The sequence below is a fragment of the Lonchura striata genome, chromosome 1A (assembly GCF_050655825.1).
Source record: "Lonchura striata isolate lonStrDom1 chromosome 1A, ASM5065582v1, whole genome shotgun sequence".
Classification (NCBI taxonomy): Eukaryota; Metazoa; Chordata; class Aves; order Passeriformes; family Estrildidae; genus Lonchura; species Lonchura striata.
In genome coordinates, this window is record NC_140741.1 from 67,389,464 (window position 1) to 67,408,900 (window position 19,437).

The 19,437-nt window shown below is 39.8% G+C and overlaps 1 protein-coding gene across 8 annotated transcripts in view; it reads right to left on the bottom strand.

Moving 5' to 3' along the window:
• Positions 1-18,348, bottom strand: part of PCLO (piccolo presynaptic cytomatrix protein) — a 318,666-nt gene extending 300,318 nt beyond the window's left edge. For 6 of the 8 annotated variants that reach the window (XM_021539594.4, XM_085569964.1, XM_021539596.4 and 3 more), the window contains exons 1-2: positions 18,033-18,348; positions 10,607-11,861 (exon numbers count right to left, since the gene is read on the bottom strand). In XM_021539594.4, coding sequence (XP_021395269.3) covers positions 10,607-11,861; positions 18,033-18,274 — 1,497 coding nt within the window. In that variant the 5' untranslated portion in view covers positions 18,275-18,348. The remainder of the gene's footprint in view (positions 1-10,606; positions 11,862-18,032) is intronic. The other 2 variants (XM_021539598.4, XM_021539597.4) reach the window with 1 other exon arrangement.
• Between the last annotated feature and the right edge of the window lie 1,089 nt (positions 18,349-19,437).

The window sequence follows — 19,437 nt, forward strand, 5'->3', positions numbered from 1 at the left end:
ATGGTATTTCAAAAGCCATAATTAGGTTTCCCAGAACTCCTTTGTTATTAGAAGTTTCTAGGGTAATTACTGCATATAACAGGCTCCTCTTGTCACACAGAGGAGAAGGAATAATGCAAATAATGTATTTACTCGTGCTTCTCATCAATTATAGTACCTCACAACTTTAAAATATTTTTTTATCATTCCCAAGCAGTATTACATGAGAAGGAAACCATATTTCTGATGAGACAGAAAAGCCCAGCTTCACCATCTGAGAAAGGATCAAATTGCCTAAAACATGTGGCCATGTGCTACTTTTCACACTTCCCATCACTAGTAGAAACATTATAGGCAGCAAAAATGCCATTCAATATGGTACAGAGTCTCATGGGCCTCCACCTGCAAGCAGATATTTAAGCAGGTCACCCTTAACTCCTCCTATTCTTTAGTCTTGTGTGAAACTCAGGGTGCCAGCTACAGCAGTTGCATGCACCACTGCAACAGAGGGAACAGCAAGTAGGAGAACACACAACATAAATCTCTTTTCCCTTAAGGGTGAAGATTCCTGGATGCTGTTTCTCACTCAGATCTCGATGATCTCTTTTACAACATAAATGGTTCTGTGATGCTATGAAATCTCTACTATACACCACAGAACAAATCTAGGGGCACTACATGCCAAGTAGGATTTTCTCTGTGTAATATCAGAGCTCATTGGAAGAAAGGAGCTCTGATATCATGGACTGAAGCAATGAATTAATTACTTTGGTGTGCCTTGCCAGTCTTGTATTTTTGCAGCAGCAAAAATTAAGAGCTGGATGCAGCTCCCTAAAACACAGTTATTTCAATTATTCTGGTAAACATGGTATACACACACACTCTGGAATATAAGTTCACTATTACTAACAGCTTCACAAAGAGATGACAAATTTTGGCCTCAGCTGTAAAGTTCCATTCATAATAAGGCTGTGCTTATCTTCCATTTTCAGGGCAATTTTTTTAGATTGTTTAAACAATTCTCTGTTCTACTTGCAAACCATATAACAGATGACTGTTAAAAAGTGAAAACAACTGAAAAAAAAAAAAAAACAACAAAAAAACCTGGAACACAAGTTTAAATTCTGTTTTGAATTACGAAAAGAATTAAGGTCAGACCTGTACCGAGGACTTGAGCAAGGATTACCTTTAGCTTAACTTCCATTTTGTTTGCTTAATGATCACTTCTCTTACCTGATTTTAGATATTAGGAACATAATTTAATTAGATGCATACTAATACCATTTCTAGATGAATCCTTAAGGGTTTTTCTAGGGCTTAAGTGTAATCAAAGATCAAGCTGTCACACTTGTCTGGCTTTGGCAAAGTAACTAAGATTTTTTTATATTAGGGAAGTAGGCTGTGCTCTACAGTGGAGAAAGACGTGATCCTGTGAGAAGTTTTTTAATGGACCTAAGCAAGGAATGTTTTTTCCCCCTGTCCAGATATTTGGAAAACCTACTTTCCATAGGGATTCACTACTTCTGCTCCTGTTTACACCATGACAGTAACAGGTGCCTACCTGCTGTCCTTCAGCTTCTAGGAAATATAAATTTAAGTCACTATGACACCTTCAAGGCCTCAAATGAAGTAGCTGTAGAGTTAGTGGAGAGATAAAATTAGTAGTTTGAATAATTATTACATTAAAGGTGTCCAGATTCCAATTGCATTTATAAGCATTTAGGTTTGCCTTCAACCTCCACTTGTCCAGTCTGATTCTGCTCCCTACTTGGAGTCCAGACAACCATTACTTTTATGCTACAGATTTCAAAACAACCTTGTGCAGAAGACAAAACCTTAACCCTCAACCACTTATTTTTTTCCTTATTATTACTAAAAAAATTATATACAATATGTGCATTCTTGGTATGAAACTGAAGCCTCCAAAACCAAAACTGAATTTGCAACTCCTACAGTTGAACTTAAAAATGGAAAATGTACAAAGTTCAACTTCACTGTATTATTTTTTACAACTTTCTGGTTTAAACATAAAATTCCTCCCATGCATTTTAGTGGGAGGAATTCAATGCCAAAACACTCAAGTCATTATGGGTTACAAATATCTTCAAACAAATACAAAACTGCACAAACTATAGTCCTGTGATTGGAACAGCAGGAGTTCAAAATGAAATGTGCTACGTGATACAGTTCTCTATCAAACACACACTTCCCTGTTTGTTCTACCAGAATTACAGAGATTTTCCATAAATTTTGACAGGAATGGGCTTCCGTTAAATACAGATGCTCTTAAACACTATTACAGATGAAGTAAAACTCAGTGCTGCTGCAAATACCTAAAATACAAACACTTCTCTATCCTTAAAGGAGTTCCTGGGCAGAAGTCCTGTGACCTCCTAGCTTCTTTCTCTACATTTCTAATGTCATTATGTGGGATTAAAAAGCAAAAGTTTCCAGAGGAACTTTTGAGTGTTCACTGCTCCTGTGACGGAGATTCCTCTTTGAAGCTGAGAAACCCAAGCTGTCTGGTTTTTACACCACTATATAGGGATGGGAGCTGGGTCTTACTTCTAGAAGAAATCTGTAAGTGATTTTCTTCATTCTGAGACCCATGCCAATAAGTGCCATACCAAGGACAGTAAACTTGACAGATTTCATGCAGCATTTCCGATTTCAACTCCTGAGCAAAGAAAATTGCTGCTTTGTATTCTAACTGTTGTAGAAACTATATGCCCTCAGAACAATAAGAAAGTAATTAAAATTTATTTTATATATTCATCAACCATAGCATTAATTCTTCCAGTTTGAAGCACTAAGTGACTTTATTTGGTATTATAATAACAACATTCATGGAGAAATACTTTGAAGAAAATTATAACAGTACATTCCATAGATTATGAATAAAGACAAGCTAGCAGCTGACACTAGTAACAAAGAGAAACTATAATTCAGTCCTTCTCCCTATCCCAAACAAAGCCAACACTGTTGAAGGCAATCCAGTGTCTATTCAATTCTTCGAAAATGGTTGAGATTTGTTCTAACACAGACTCATCAAAAGTAACGGGAAAGCTGTCAGCAACTGCATTGCCTGGAATGCTTAATTTCTATCCTTGCAGATGATATAGGGGAGGAATAGAGTCTGTCTTAATTCTATGATTCCAGAAGTACATAAGAAATAAATTTTGACTTACAGATTGCACATATTTCACAAAAAATTACTGGCACACAATATGAATACACCTCTCAGAAGTTATGTTAACAGTCCTTTTGCAGACCAGAGCTACACTCCAAGTGAATGGGTCTCATTCTCATTTAGAACAGTCATTTGTTGCTATAAAAAGGAATTTAAAATATACATAAAATATTAACATCCCTTTACATTACCACTGCTTTGTAAAATGGACTTTGCTGACACTGCTCAGCTGCAAAGCTTTATTGACAAAATCAGCTTTTAGTTTGAAAACACCATAACTTATTTGGTCCTTGACAATTTTAAAGAGCAGTGACAAATCCAGATTGTCTCTTAGGAGACATTTTTCCCAAGATGATGAGAGAAACATGAAAAACAAAGTGCTCAAGCACATGATTTTTATGCAGCTTCATGCAGTGTGGTAGAATACTCTAAGACAAGAAATTAAATCAGAAAATCCTGTTATGAAAAGAAAAAACAACTATCATAAACCAAATTAAACTGGCATGTCAACAGACATAGTTAAAATGTCTTCTAAAGAAGCTTGTGCAATACTGGAGACAAAGTTTTTTTTCTTCTACACCATTCTTTTATGAATAAATTCTCAGCTGTTCAAAGTAATTACACCAAACCAAACATTTAACAATTGTACACAGTATGCAACTGATCCTCATTCAGGCAAATACACCATCACTGCAAAATACATATTTACCTTCCTTTCAGATATATGATGAGTTTGTCAGGGAGCACTGACTCAAGATGCTCAAAAACATGACACTAGATCATAGTCAGCAGTATGGTCCATGGGTTTCCATTCCACAAACCACAGCAATGGTTACAAGCACTGTAGCTTGGTGCTAAACCAATGCTGGTGCAAAATTTTTAAATAGACATATTGAAAAAACATTTTTAAATGTTACTTAGCTGTTCTAAAGCTACTAAACATTACAGAATTTAATATATTATTCAGATATCAAAATCTTAAAACATACTCCACTACTCTACTTAAATTTCCAATATGAAAATCTATAGTTTGCTTATGAATTATGAATGTTTGGGAAACTATGATTTTATAGCTTACATAATTAGAATCATAAAGGAAAACAATGAACACTACCTTTTGATTTTTTTTTTTTTTTTGAATGTCAGTATCTCAGGATATCCAAAAGCTAGTTTTTTATAGTCGAGGATATGATTAAGCTGCCTCATGCACACAGCAAGGAAAAAGACTTTTAAACACAGCTCAGTGCACTGCATCATGCAGTAATGCAACCGATGCTCATTGCTTTCATCAGCTGCACTGAGATTTAATATGCCAGAAACACGTGAATGGCTGACAAAAATTCTAACTGCAAATCAAGAGAATGGCAAGGAAAAGGTTAACAAAGATCATCTGTGCTGCACTGAGCGAATCATGAAAAGGATTAAGCTGTCTGGTGAGAGCAGGGCTGGGCCCTGCTGCCCAGCAAACACCATTCCACATCACATGGCCTCACCTAGTAGTAAATTACAGTTGCTGAGCAACAGCAATACTGGCACAGATGGCTGACTGCAGTTGACATCTTTAGCTATGCAGATTAATTTATTATTTACTTGTGTTAAAAACTGTACAGGCCAGCTTTCTGGACTAATGAGAAAACACTCCAGCATATTGTAGAATATTGCTCAGTTACATTATTGGGACACTATTCCCTGTACAAAGGGGTTTTGATGCTATGTTCTGCCCCTTATGTAAAAGAGGGGAAAAAAAAAAAAAAAAAGGGAAAAAAACCACAGGGCATCACTGCTATTTCTACATCTAATCCTTAAAGTAAAGAGCTGTAGGCACACAGTCTTCATCTAGGACAGAAACAATATGGGAGTTTGTTTAAGAATACTCCATGGAGACAAACAGTATCCTGTACTTCCATAACCCTTCTACTTGAGGTTCTTTACAATTTTCCCAAATGTCTGTGTGAGAGCTGTGGCTAGGGGCAGAACTATAGGAACTATACTAATTTCACTTCATCACAAAAATTGTGAATAATCTCCATTTTCATAGAAATTGCAGTGTTTGTAACACTGGAACACCCCAAGTACTCTTTGTACTAAAGCAAATATTTCACACTTTATGGCTTTTAAATGGCAACTAAACAAGTCTTGTTTGCATCTGCTCTCTGATCAATTTGAACCCAGACTAAAGTCCAACAGTTTTACACAACTATTCTCTCTTTACTTCAGCACAGTTAAGAGCTGGTATTTAAATAACTAGTTTGAAAATTTTTAAAAGTCTTGGTATTTGCTGGATTTTTTAAAACTCATTTCTATACAACTTATGATGATTATAACAGCTGATAATTTGATTTAGGTCCTTGATTTTTTTCTAGTTTTTTCTGCTTAACTTATAGGACCCTTATATCCCCACCCCCGCCAAGTTCATATAGGGTGTACAGATTCAAAGCTTTTTTCCCTGATATTAAAAAATTTAAGATTTTGTTGCATGTCACTGCCACAGTGATGGCAGTATTATTCTTATTTATATATCATTTCCAGACCAAGCTGCATTCTGGTTCCTATGTACTACTACAACACAGCAGGGTCTAGACTGCAAACCATAGGGAATACTTCAATCAACACCTTCCTTTACTATCATGTAATCAACAAAGATTTAATAGAGTTATTTCTATTAATTTTATTTTAAGTATAAGCAAAACCTACCTGGATTCATCACAAGAATCATAGTCATCTTCTTTATTTTAAATTATATATTGTTCTCCCTATATAACCTAATAATAATGAAAATAACTAACAAAAATTAATACCTTTCCGACTATTTAAATTCTGTTTAGTGATCCTACTTAATGTCCAAGTATGTTTCAAAGATTTAGAGATGCAGGATTTTAATATAAACAAATACCAAAAACAATTATAAAGTTTTGAACTAAAATATTATATTTTTAAATCAAATGTTGTGATATGATTGTAAATATAAAGAGAGGCAGAAAGAAAGTAAAAAAAAAAATCAAGGCAATAATATGTAGCCCAATTAATATGGAAAATTTCTATCCTATCAAAAAAAACCTTAAAAAAATAGACATGTCCTCCCCCACAAAAAAAAAAAAAAAAAAAAAGAAAATATTTCAGCCTGAGTTAAACATTTTTCATGTTGAACTGAAGAATAAATGTGCAATCCAGTAAAACGTTCTACTTGATCAGAAGCCATACATTCCACTTTGAGATAGTCAACTGTTTGGGATTTCTGATTCCTTCACTTGGAATTTTTATCCTGCCTCTTTTTTTCCATTAGGAATAAGTCAGCTTTGGTACAGACACATCATTAAAAAAAAAAAAAAAATTGGAAGCAATAAAATATTTTTAAGAATTCACTTTATCTCCACCCAGAAGAACTTTTGGCAAGTAAACAAATCCTGTATCAAATAGATGGTTTCACATTATTTGAATGCACAATTTTCATTAGGTATCTATGTATAAAATTATACCTGGCCTCAAGATTAATTTCAAATGGTCTCTTTAAAGAACACCAAAACAATGGATGAAATATGATCTAAGGTATATAAAATTCATGTAGAATAATCCGTCTCCAAAAGCTCCCTAGAAGACAGGCATCCACATATGTACAGACACATATCCCAGGTGGGTTCCAGGAGCAGAGCCCACACACAGCCAAGTGTCCAGCATTAACAGCTCTAACATTCCACTCCACCATCAGCTTTACAGACGACCATCATAAAGAATGCAATGACTTTGTTATTACCCTTTAAACCCATGCTCAGTCTGGGTTGCATGTATCTTCCAATAACTAGCTCACAAGGAGTGAAAATTTACTCCAGCTATTGAGTATATGTGCTAATCATTTAGATTTAACTATAGCAGTTCATGCTTTTTGCCTTTTTTCCTCAAGACATCTTTGTTCATTTTCAGAAAGCCTACTCCTATTTGAATGCTCTAATGGGTTGAATCTTTTTTTGGGAAGTGCTGCTTTCTGTTACTAATGGCTCATGGGAGTGGGTTTGGGAAAACAAAATGGTAAAAAAATTAGAAAAATAAGTCACCACGTAGTAAAAGATACACTTCCTACAAGGTTCTGATGTACATGAAAGGCAAATAGAACAGAGTACAAGTCCTCAAAGCTGCTTATATAATTTCTTCCATTACTTTATGCAACTGTTGCTAGGCAGTCATGTGCCATGGTGATGAGTGGAGTATGAATACCTAGACAGATTAGAGAGACATATGTTACTGAACACTTATGTATGATGCGTTTTCTCTCCAGACTGCTGTACAAAAGACACCAACTATCCTTCTTCCCCAAGAGGACTGCAATGTCAGATGGTTCAGAGAAACAGTTCAAGGGATCTGACCTTGTGGCAATACAGGTATCACTTTCTGCTCTTGGTTACAGAGTTCTCTCTAGTGAGTTAAAACAGACAAAGTGCATGTACCACTGAATTTTAAATAGAAGTTTAAATTGATAAAATGAATTAAAATTTTTATATGCATTTTATAATGGTTTTACAGTGTATGCAATCTACTTCCTAAGCCAGTTTTTAAAGCTTGTAAAATTCTTTCAGGATCAGCTAGGAATATGGAACACAGAAGTGTAGAAATATCTATATTGGGAAAATTATCCAATTGATTAGTTTTGGAGACTGAGCTACCTTTTAAGAAACTTGTAAGGAGACTGTCTTAGAAAAGCAATTCCAGCAGCTGCACAAAGGGAAAATTTTAGAGAACACAATTCAAATATTTTCCTAAATAAATGCCTTCTACTCCCCCCATCCAATTTGAAATTATTGCTTCCCCACAGGTAATTTAACAGACACAGTAAAATCAGTAGTTATACAGGACATGGGAAAAGCACAATGTAGGATTCCAGAATAATGAAACATGACCAAAAAAATAGCAGGGAATGCTAAAGTAAAACAGTACAGTCAGTAGGTGCACGGGTAAGACACAGAATTTTGGTCAATAATACTTCAGGAGAAGTTAAAATACAAGAAGCAAAAAGAAAACAATTGCACCATAAGCAAGAAAACTGACAGCCAAGTCACAAAACACGATCTTCTTGATAACTGGGAAGAAGTGGGTGAAGTACTGTAAAAAAGGAATCAGAAACTTTTGTTAATAAGCTAAATACTTAAAGGAAACAGAAAGTAGAAGGAAAATTTGATAATGACTAAATTGAGACTCTTGGCACCTGAAATAAGTGAATTTTTTGTCCATGCCAGAGCAGGTTCTATTAACTTTGATCCCAATGTTCAGTAATAAAGTCAGGTGTGATTTTTGTCACACTTCAATGGCAGACTGGAGCAGGACACCCACAATGAAGTTTCAGCAAGACAGCTGGTGGTGCAGAGCTGAGCAAATGAGAAAAGCTTGAGTGGGAGTCAGGAGATTGGAACTAATAGCTGAATAAATTAGATGCCCAATACCTTCATTTTCTGAAATGATTTTATCATGAAATAAATGCATATCCTGTGTTTATTTCAATGTCTAATATGAAATTCAAATTTACTTTTACATATGTATGCAATCAGTTAGTCTTAAATGCAGCTGTATTTATTGTCTAAATGTCCTGAATTTCACACTTACTGAGTACCACTTCAAAAACTAGTAGTTATTCACAGAATTTCCAAATACTTGGAAATCTTCTTACATAAACTCTCTCAAATTCTGTTTCATTTGAACACACCAATGTTGACCAATTCCATAAGAAATCTGGAGCTTTTAAAGGAAGCCAAACTTGGGGCTTCAAGAAACTCCAAGAGCACACTACAGACATGAACAACTCAGCACTCACAAATAAATGTAAGAAGTTCTGGCCTAAAAACGGTGGCAGGATTTGAAGGCAAAGGCTTGCAATAAAATTTCCTTGTTGACTTTAATATCAATACACCACATTTCTTGCTTGTTATATATATATTTATATATATATATATATTTATAACAGTCCACAATGACCTTTTCTTCATGTAGACCCTGAAAACTCAACACCTGGTTAGTTGCAGATGCTCTGAAGTTTCTGCACACAGATGTTCAGGTCACTCTTTTTCTCATCCAGGCTTCAGTGCCAGTTATCTCAATCCTCAATTTCCCTAAACTCAAAGAAGACATTGCACTCCTAAACCAAGCAAAATGCTACCAGTGGTTAGTGCTATTAGTCTTTCTGGCTTAAATTTGCAATTTTAACCAAAAAAAAAACCCCCAAAAAAAAAAAAAAAAACTCACAAAATATCCTATTGCTGGATGAAGGAAGTCTACTGCTTTTTACCAGGTAGCCACAAATAAACATGTGTGGTGGAAAGAAAACCAGCTGTTAGCTGTGTCCTTAAATCATTGTGGTACTGAGTACACAGGTTGCCCATAAAGGCTGTCAGGCCTCTATCCTTACAGATACTCAGCACTGGCTAAACCTGCTTTAGGTGACACTACTTTGAGCAGAAGTAGACTCCAGCTTCAGAAATTATTTGATTCAATTTTAAATATAAAGTAGTATTTATCAGGTTCAAAATACAGTAATAGTCTGTATTTCTTCCTGTGTGCTTCTCTGATCAGCTAAATTAATACCACAGCAAGACAAAATAATGTTTTCCAAATATCCTCTCTGATTATCACTAGCTAGCCTTTGGTGCCAGGTCTACTATGCTTGAATTGATAGAAGTGTTGGTACTGAAAACAAACTCCAATTACTTTGCAAATTTAAAAGCAGCACATCAGGATGTACAAGAAACTGAGCAAATAGTCACATGAAGCCTTATTCCCATGCAGAGCAATAAAGGATATGTATAAGCAATAAAACAAGCTACCACAAATATAAGGTTAAAATAAATTCATTTGAAGTCCTATATTGCTTTCTATTCCATTTTTGTGTTATAGAATTACAGCAAGAATGGTAATCAAGGTTAGAAATAGTCCACAGAGATCTTAACATCCCACAAGAATGAAATAACCCATGTAGCACCAAGTCAAACTCATGACACAGGCTTACAACTGACGTGGTCGTAAAGCAAATCCACCCCACATCCTTTCCTAAGCCACACACTGGAGTTATGAAGACTGATTTTTTTTTATATTAGTTCTTATAGCAGAAAATATTATCTATAAATGTATTTGCACATGAATATTGTGGCCAGATTATGAACACAGACAGCAGGTGATTAAAAACAATCAAAATGAGACAAAAGTCATACTGGCATTTCTTGTCTTTATATGAAGAGATGAGGACACATTTCTAAATATATATGAACAGAGGACAATTACCTTCTTTTTTTTCTTTTTTCCAGTTTCACCCTGTTTTACTCATAAGCAGTTATCTGAAATCACATTGATTTTTTACTGAACTTGTTAAATTATCACAATGGTGTATGTAGTACATCTGATGTTTCAACATAACAAAGGCAAATTGAATTCTTAGTGAACATCAGTTTGAAAATTACTCACCTCTGTGATATGAGGATTAGGATTGAATCCACACAGGCTGCAGACTACAGTGTGACACTGGGTACACGTGTTGTAGTTGGCCTTTTCAGGAGTGTGCAGCAGCAGCTCGGTGGTTGTACAAATAGGGCAGAAGGTTTTCTTTGAGGCAGACTCAGTGGGTTGACTTGCACCAGCTTGCATTTGCTGTGGGGGTTTCTCAGGCCCTGGTTGCTGGCCAGGTGGTTTTGTAGGTCCTGCTTGTTGTGCCGGGGCTTTTGTGGGCCCTGCAGTCTGAGAAGGTGGTTTCGTAGGCCCTGCCTGGGGTGGCACTTGTTTTACAAGCCCTGTTTGCTGCAGAGGTGGCTTCCCAGATGCAGGCTGAGGTGGTTGTTTTGCAGGTCCTGTTTGCTGAGCAGATGGCTTTTCAGGTCCAGGTTGCTGAGAAGGCTGTTTTGGAGGCCCTGTCTGCTGGGGAGATGGCTTTACAGGACCTCCTTGCCGTGCAGGCTGCGATGGTTGTTTTGCAGGTCCTGGCTGTTGTGATGATGGTTTTGTAGGAGGTGGTGTTTGGGACATCACTTTAGTGCTGTCTGGTTGCTGTGGGGATGGTTTTGTTGGGCCTGATGAAGGTTTTGCAGAAGTTTGCTGTTGACTGGGTTTTGTTGGTTCTGACGGTTGCGGCTGAGATTTCTGTGGTCCTCGTGGCTGGGGTGGTTGTTTCGCTTGCTCTTGCTTAGCATCTGCTGGTTGGCCATGGCCTGGTTTCTGAACTTGCTTTGGTCCCCCAGGCTGCTGCTGCTGCTGCGGCACTGGCTTGGAAGACTCGGTTTGTTGGACAGTAGGTCTGACAGGTCCTTGTTGTTGAACAGCTGGCTTTGGAGACTGTGGCTGAGTTGGATGTTTCGCAGGGCTCCTCTGCTCCTCAGGTTTCCCTTGCTCTTTTGGAGCAACTTTTTGTTTCCTACCGGCTTCTTCATGAGTTGTATCTGAATCCGATATCAAATCAAAAGGATTGAATTTGTTCACAACTGAAGTGACTGCACTCAATGGATTGGCTTCTGAGAGAAAACTGGGCATCATACTTGGCTTCTGATCTTCTTTAAAATCAGTCCTGGACTTTGATTCCCGTAGACTAAGAGTAGAAGGGCTCCGTCCAGGTGCCCGTTGCTCTGTCTTCAGCACATCTACTGTTCTGCTTTTACTTAAACCTGGTGGTCCTGGATCCGGAGGCTTACCTGGCTGTCTGGGATGGCGGCTTGTATCAAGTTCAGGATGTCTGCAAAGAGAAAATGTACTAAAATTAAAATAAAGCATAACACAAGAAAAATTATATAAAACAAAATGCATCAGTAACCCTGGAAGTGCACTGCTAGCACTGTGAAGTTTCTCAGTGCTTAAGCATTTTCAAGACCAAGGCTTATAACAAGGTGCATGTAAAAAGTATCTAAATAATCATTATTCTTTAAAGGCTTATACAAGTATTCAGTCATAGATTGTTTTATTCTTTAGAAAATAATCTAATATAGCAACATTTAACCAGATACTTTTTTTTTCAGAATTCTGAAGAGATCAAAGCTAGTACATCCTATTATACCTATATCAAAATTATTAACTCTCCACCCTACTCCTCAAGATGTAAAAAACAGGGAGACAGAAGACTAAAAGAAAAAGAGGTGTCAAAATTAGCAGATCAAAGTACATCCATATAAAAAAAGATGCACAATGCAACATGCTTATGTACTTGTGTTCTGGATACTTGTACAAAATTTGTCTATATTTACAATTCAATATGCAGCAGGGATTTAAACTCCTAAATTCATGTACATTAAGGAGTATATGCTTCTTTGTAAAGTATTTATTTTGGCACCCATCTGCTCACAAATCAGAAGATTTTGCCATCAAATAAAACAGATTTCAGTTCACAATTAGCCCTGAACCGTTTTTTTCTTCTTTGCAAATAGTTACCATACTCTTTCTCTGCATCATCTGAACAATTCACACTGACCAGTATTAAAAAAATTCCACTGCATTACATTAGAGAATTGGGAAAAATCCATGCAACAATATTTTTCTATATGTTCATAAAGGAGAAAATGAAACTAAGAATTTAGAAACTCAAATCAAGATCACGGCTCCATATAGGGCACAGTATTTTACTTGTTGCTATACTTGGCTGTAGCATGGGAAATAATATTGTACTTGTTGCTAATGCTAAGGGATGTAATAAAATATTCTATTCAGTGCTATCACTGAGCTTCTGCTGGAAGATATGGTGTTCTCTTCAGTGTCAAAGAAATGTTGCAAATATAAAATTTTCACTTTTTACTTTGAGAGAACCAGGCAGCCAGACATGACATTTCTTCTTGGGTATCCATGAGCAAAATAAACAATCACTCATTAGATTTAACTGCATTCATTGACTAATAAATAGATAAAGGTACAATTTAAAGAGTTTTTTCACAAGTCTGCAGAACCATCTACAATAGCCACATTAAAAAATATATTTTACATTGTAAATGTCACCATGAGTTTAGCAGAATTTCTGATTAGTGGTTAGTTTCCATTACATGGCTAGCAATGACAATACAAAAGGATAAAGCTAAGTGATAGACTTTTCTGTGTAATTCTCACAACACAGGATTCCTTATCTTGTATCTGACTTTTTCTTTTAATTAAAAATTTCCTCAAGTAACACTTGTTAAAGACAAACTATTCCCAGCCTTCCACAATTCCATTTATCCTTTCTGATTCTTCTGTACTTATTGACCGCAATATTTGGAAGCTCATGACCCTAACGTGCAACCCACTCAAGTGAGCAGGTGCTTTTCCACTGGCATCAGCAAACAGTGATTAATTCATAAAGAGGATAGTCCAGATAAGCCAAATGATAATCTAAATCTTTCAAATATTTGGCATTTTTGCTTATTAAAAGAGCAGTTTTATATTCAGATTAGCAACTAGGTAAGTTTACCTGTAGTTCTGTTCCTTGTTATTTAGATAAGCAGTCTAGGTTTATCTGAAGAGGCTCTGCTTACCCGATGAAAACATTTCAACTAGTCTATTTGCCTGGTACACCTCCAGCATTCATGTTTGTAAATGTTCAAACTCTTGGAAGGCTTCATTCAACAATGATAAGAGTGAAAAGGGAGCAGCGAAGAAAAAAATCAACACTGCTAATTAAATTCAGATCCAGAATACCATGAAATTCAGAATCCAGGGTACCATGCTCATGCCCAAACCTTACAATGTGAAGGTAGAACAGAAGAGTGGGAGGGGGGAATCCCAAATAAAAACTGAAGCAAAAAAACCCAACCATTTTTAAAAACTCAACTTGGAAATTAGCAAGAAAAATAACTGTGGATTGGAGTAGAATTCTGCTTCAGCTTGCGTTTTGATCAAATAATGTGTACCATAAATTTCCACCTGATCAGATATCAGGCTTTGAAATGAGATTAAAACCCATGAATCTAGGAAATAAACTCAGGTGATTCTTTTCAAGGCTATTGGTATATGCTGAAGAGGTGACTTGTCTTGCCTTTGTACATACCAATGTTTCTAAGCAATGGAGACAGCCCGTGATTAACTAGTGGAAGAAAAAGCCTTGGAAAGACAAGCTTCTTGAGAAACGTTACTTCTGTCAAAAGCCAGGACTTGCTCCATTTACTTTGAGCTACCTGAGAGTTGAAGTCTTCTTTTCTACAACCATTTTACAACCAACTACAGACTGATGCTGAAAAAATCTTAATTGAACTGGAGAATCAGAAGCCTCAAACTAAATCTTGTACTTATTTGGCAAGAATTTTCTAGCTTTCAAATCTTTTGAATCATGAAAAGCCCACGGTTGTTTTAAGGCCTTCAAACCAGACCCAACATACAAAACAATTTAGTTCTTCCTCACATAATACTTTTCTTTGTGCTGCTACATTTCCTCTCACTTTGCTCTTGATTCATGAAACTCATCTCTATTCATTTACATATTACAGCCAAATCAAAGCTTACTTTGGAGTAAGCAGAGTTTTAACAAAAGGACTGTTGGTCTAGTTCTTCAATTTCATAACTACAAGTAGCTGTTAAGGCATGTCTTTTCCCCGTTCATCAGTATTAATAGTTTCACAGACAAATTCAGCAACAATGCAACTCAAAGGTAGTTAGATCTTTTCATATCTACAGAAAATATATGTATGAACTTATGCATCATCCAGTAGCTAACATTTTAAAAAATATATAGTTCTTCTGAAAAATACACCATAAATATACTTCAGAAGTGCAACACTCAGCAAGACTTCTTAGCATTTCTTATCAAAATGCAGCAATTTTTTTTTTTTATTTGTATCCACTCTGACCAACTTATTGAACTGGAGGGAAAAAAACCCTAACAAAAAACCCAAGCAACTCTATTAGATGGTCATATATTCAGCTGGCCATCTAATCCTTTCAGCTATAGTGTAATTCCTCAGGAAGTGAACACTGGCACAGTTACAGAGTCATTTGCTGAAGCTAGAGCAAATGGAACTTGCTTACAGATTGACTGTGCTTGTTTCAGATAAATTTCCCAAGCATGAATTTTATGAAGAGAGGTAATTGAAATAGGATAGAAAGATTTCCACAGATCCTAAACATCTCACTGGAACCTTGAAAATGAAACTTTCATTTAAAATATTAAAAAAAAAAAAAAATAGTGGGGACATATTAATTAGACAGTTCACTTTAGGTGCCCTAGATCTAAATGCTTTTATTAAAATTCACAAAACTTAAAAGCTCAAAGCCTACAGAAGTTCTAGAATGTAGAATGTTCATTTTAAGGTGGTAAAGGTGTAACTATGCTTCCTGGCACATATATTACTTATTATGAAAAAGTCTGTATTTGCAAAAAATGTTACCTCAGGACACCAGCAATCATAAGGAATTTGTACACTTTAGGGTTATTTTGGGAGTAGGAATGAGAGCATTTAGAATAGCAAATAATTATTAGACTTCAATGTTATAATGGAAACCACAAAGGAAAAAACCCATGTAATATGTTAGAAACTAACAGACACTACAATAAGGACACTGCCAAAATGCAAATCTATATGGACTGAAAGCTAGAATTCTTTAGAACACACTCTCACCTAATACTTGGACTAGAAAGAAAAAAGAAGAAAAAAAAATAGTTCCAGTTTTTAGTCTGGTAGAGGGTGATCTGTATTCCTTAGAATAGTCTTACTCCAAGGATTTTGTTTGGATCAACCTTGATAATTACTGCAAACATTATTGGTAGCTCTCAACAGCAAAGCAAGCAAGGAGCAAGAGGAGCAAATAATGCTACAAACCAAGAGACAAGACGAGTAGCAAATTCATTACAGTGGGACAGGCATGAAGATACTATGATGAGAACTGCTATAATAGTCAAAGCAGACATTCTGACGCAAGGTAGAAGGCTGTGATTCACAAATTTAGAATCCCTTTACTTCAAATAGAGGGTGGAAGTATGGTATGCTAACAAGATCAAAGTAGCTTCTGATATAAATATGTTTGTAGGAAAGCAGCCATTTATAAATGCAGAGATATACATGTTGCAATGAGTTCAACCTACTCTAAAGACTTCCAAGAACATTTATCTTTATTTTTTTATTCTATTGTTCCAGTAAAAAGTAAGTTTCAAAGCACTTGTGTCTTTGTTCATAGATGGCTATACAAAAGGGAATTTTGAGCTTAGTTTCATGGAACTAAAGAATATTTCTTTTTCTCATTAACAACAGAAGCTGTGCAGAGACCTGATTTGAATGAAAAATTTTATTTTACACACAGTGCTAGTTAAGCAAGACACGAAACAGCAAGATTTGACTTCCAGTTTTAAAAAATGGAGACCATCACCTCAAGTATCATCTCAGTGACTCCAATAATTGTCCAGGAATTGATTTAGTCCCATCCTCCTTGCCTCTCTTCTAGAATTCACTTATAAAAATAAACCTGATATTATATAAACTGAATATGCATGTATGCGGGGTGAGGTCAATGCACCGTGAAACAGTCAAGGAGGCTCCTTTTAGCGTCCTCCTTCAAGACAAACACACCCAGCCCCGGAGTCGGAGAGCAACAGAGGCGCCGGCCTCGGATGACGGGCCGGGCCAGGAGGGAGCTCGGGACCGAGAACAGCGACACGGGGCAGGGCCGGGCCGGGGTCCAGGACCGAGAACAGCGACACGGGGCAGGGCCGGGCCGGGGTCCGGGACCGAGAACAGCGACACCGGGCAGGGCCGGGCCGGGGTTCGGGACCGAGAACAGCGACACCGGGCAGGGCCGGGGTTCGGGACCGAGAACAGCGACACCGGGCAGGGCAGGGCCGGGGTTCGGACCGAGAACAGCGACACCGGGCAGGGCAGGGCCGGGGTTCGGACCGAGAACAGCGACACCGGGCAGGGCCGGGGTTCGGGACCGAGAACAGCGACACGGGGCCGGGCAGGGCAGGGGTTCGGACCGAGAACAGCGACACGGGGCAGGGCAGGGCCGGGATTCAGAACCATGGACAGCAACACCGGGCCGGGCAGGGCCGGGGTTCGGACCGAGAACAGCGACACCGGGCCGGGCAGGGCCGGGGTTCGGACCGAGAACAGCGACACCGGGCCGGGCAGGGCCGGGGTTCAGGACCATGGACAGCGGCAGCCCCGAGGCGCCGGGCGGGGAGCGGGCTTGTTGCACATCGGGCTGTGAATTCTCTGAGAGGCAGGCAAAGAACGGGGAAGGAAATTACCCCAGCCTTCGCAAAAGCACAATAAGGTAAAGTCATGATTCTCCAGAACACTGAATACCGTGGCAAGCAGTTTAATCTATTTAGCCTCTCCCCTTCCAACTAATAAAAGGGGGGAAAAAAGAAAAGAGGATAAAAATAAGGGTGAAAAAATAAGCTGAAACAGACCTCCTCAATCCATGACTATTTAATGAAGCCAAATGATAGTTGTAGAGGTTCAGAATCGGCAGAGTAAGGGCCAGCAAATGTATTACGCCCAAAAGCTTTGGAAGATTCAACAAGATTCTCCCTCAAGATGCTTGCAGAAGCCATCCACCCCGGGGAGAGCTTCCCTGGCTCCTACCAGAGCAGTGGGGCATCCAGCCCGGTAAAGCACACACCCGCACACAGAAAACCAGAACGGTGCCTGCACGTCTCTCCCCGCCCCGACACAGAAACTGCCCGTGCTCCACATCAGTGCAAGGCAGGAAAGGAGGGCGCAGCCCCAGGACCGCCGTTATTATCAGAGACCGCCGTAGCGGGGACAGCCAGAGGCTGCAGGCTCCGTCCCGGTGCCCGCGCCCGTGCGGCCACCCTTCCCTCCCTCTGCCAGCAAAATGGAACGCCGGCTCCGGTGCAGCGGGCCCAGATCGTATTGCGACTCGCCCCCCGCCCCACCGCGAGGAGACGGAGAAGGGGGAAGGGAGGAGCGGGAGAAGGGAGATTTTCCGTGCATGCCTTTGCATGGGAGGCGGCTCCGCGCCGGCGAGGTTCCCTCTGGGCAGCCCCTGCGCCCTTGACATGACAGCGGCGATCTGCCTCCTCTCCTCCTCGCTCAGCTGGCTCAGGTCCGCCTCCACCCCGGCCGGGACCAGGCTCTGCAAGGGGGCCGCGGAGCCGCCGCCATCCCCGGCTGCCGCCGCCCCTTCGGGGAAGGCGCCCAGCCCTTCGCCTCCTTCCAGGCTCGCCTCGTTGCCCATGGCCGCCGCGGCTCGCCGCCTCTCCCGTCGGGAACAGAGCGGGCCGGGGCTCGCAGCCCCGCTCCCCCGCGGGCAATCAGGGCTCCGCGGCCGCCACCACGGCCCCGCGCGGCGGCGGCGGCGGCGGCGGGGCCGGGCTGGGGCTCGCTGGCTGCCGCCGCGGCTGCCGGGGGAGTGCGGCGCTGCCGCCCGCCGCGCTCCGCCGCCCCGCGCCGCGCATGCTCCGGGCGGCGCCCCCCGCGCTCCGCCCGCCCCGCGCCCCGCGTTAAAGGCGCCGCCGGCCCCGCCTCGAGCTCCGAGCGGGGACCCGCCGCCGTCCCTGCGGGTGCTGATCCCGCTCTCCTTCCCTCCTCGGCCGAGGATGGGCTCGCCAGCAGTTAAAGCTTGAAGAAGCTTCGTACGCCCGAAGCGAAAGAGGGACTGGAAAACGCCTCTGGAGGACACCGCCCCCGCCAAGCAACCCCTTCAGAGTAGAGTCAATGAGGTTGGATTGCTCCGTGCCCTGAAGAGCAGATTTTTGAATGTCCCTGTGGATAGAGATTTTACAGCTTCTCTCGATCTGTGTTTCTGTACCAGACTACCGTTGTGAGGACTGTCTCCACCATATCAGTGTTATTCCAGGGCTGATCAGCCCCAAACTGGACACTGTACTTTTAATGCAGTTTCTCAACTGCTGAATATATTGAGAAGAATAACCTTCTCCAACCTTCTGGCCACACTTGAGGTAGCAGAGGTCAGGCTGCCTCAGCCATTCTTCATCACAACCACATACTGCTGGCATGCATTTTACCTGGATGTTTGCTGCAAAGCTGCTTTTGGGACAACCTATCCTGGTGCACAGAATTACTCCTTCCTAGATACAGAACTCACATCTTGCCATTCTTCAAGACATTCCTGCCAGCTCCTTCTCCCACCTGGATGGAGCAGAATGGCCCTGCTCTTTAGTGTATCTACTGTTCTCCTAGCTGAGATTTGCAGAGGATGTATTCCATGCCTTGCTCATATCAGTGGCAGAAATATTGCATACCATTAGTCAGAAACATGCAAATAGTAGCATGACAGCAGTTGGATGTGATGCAAATAACCACAGCTGGTTTCAGCCCAATAGTTTACTCTATTTTTCATCCACTGTACAGGTCTCCCTAATTTGGCTATAAGGATGT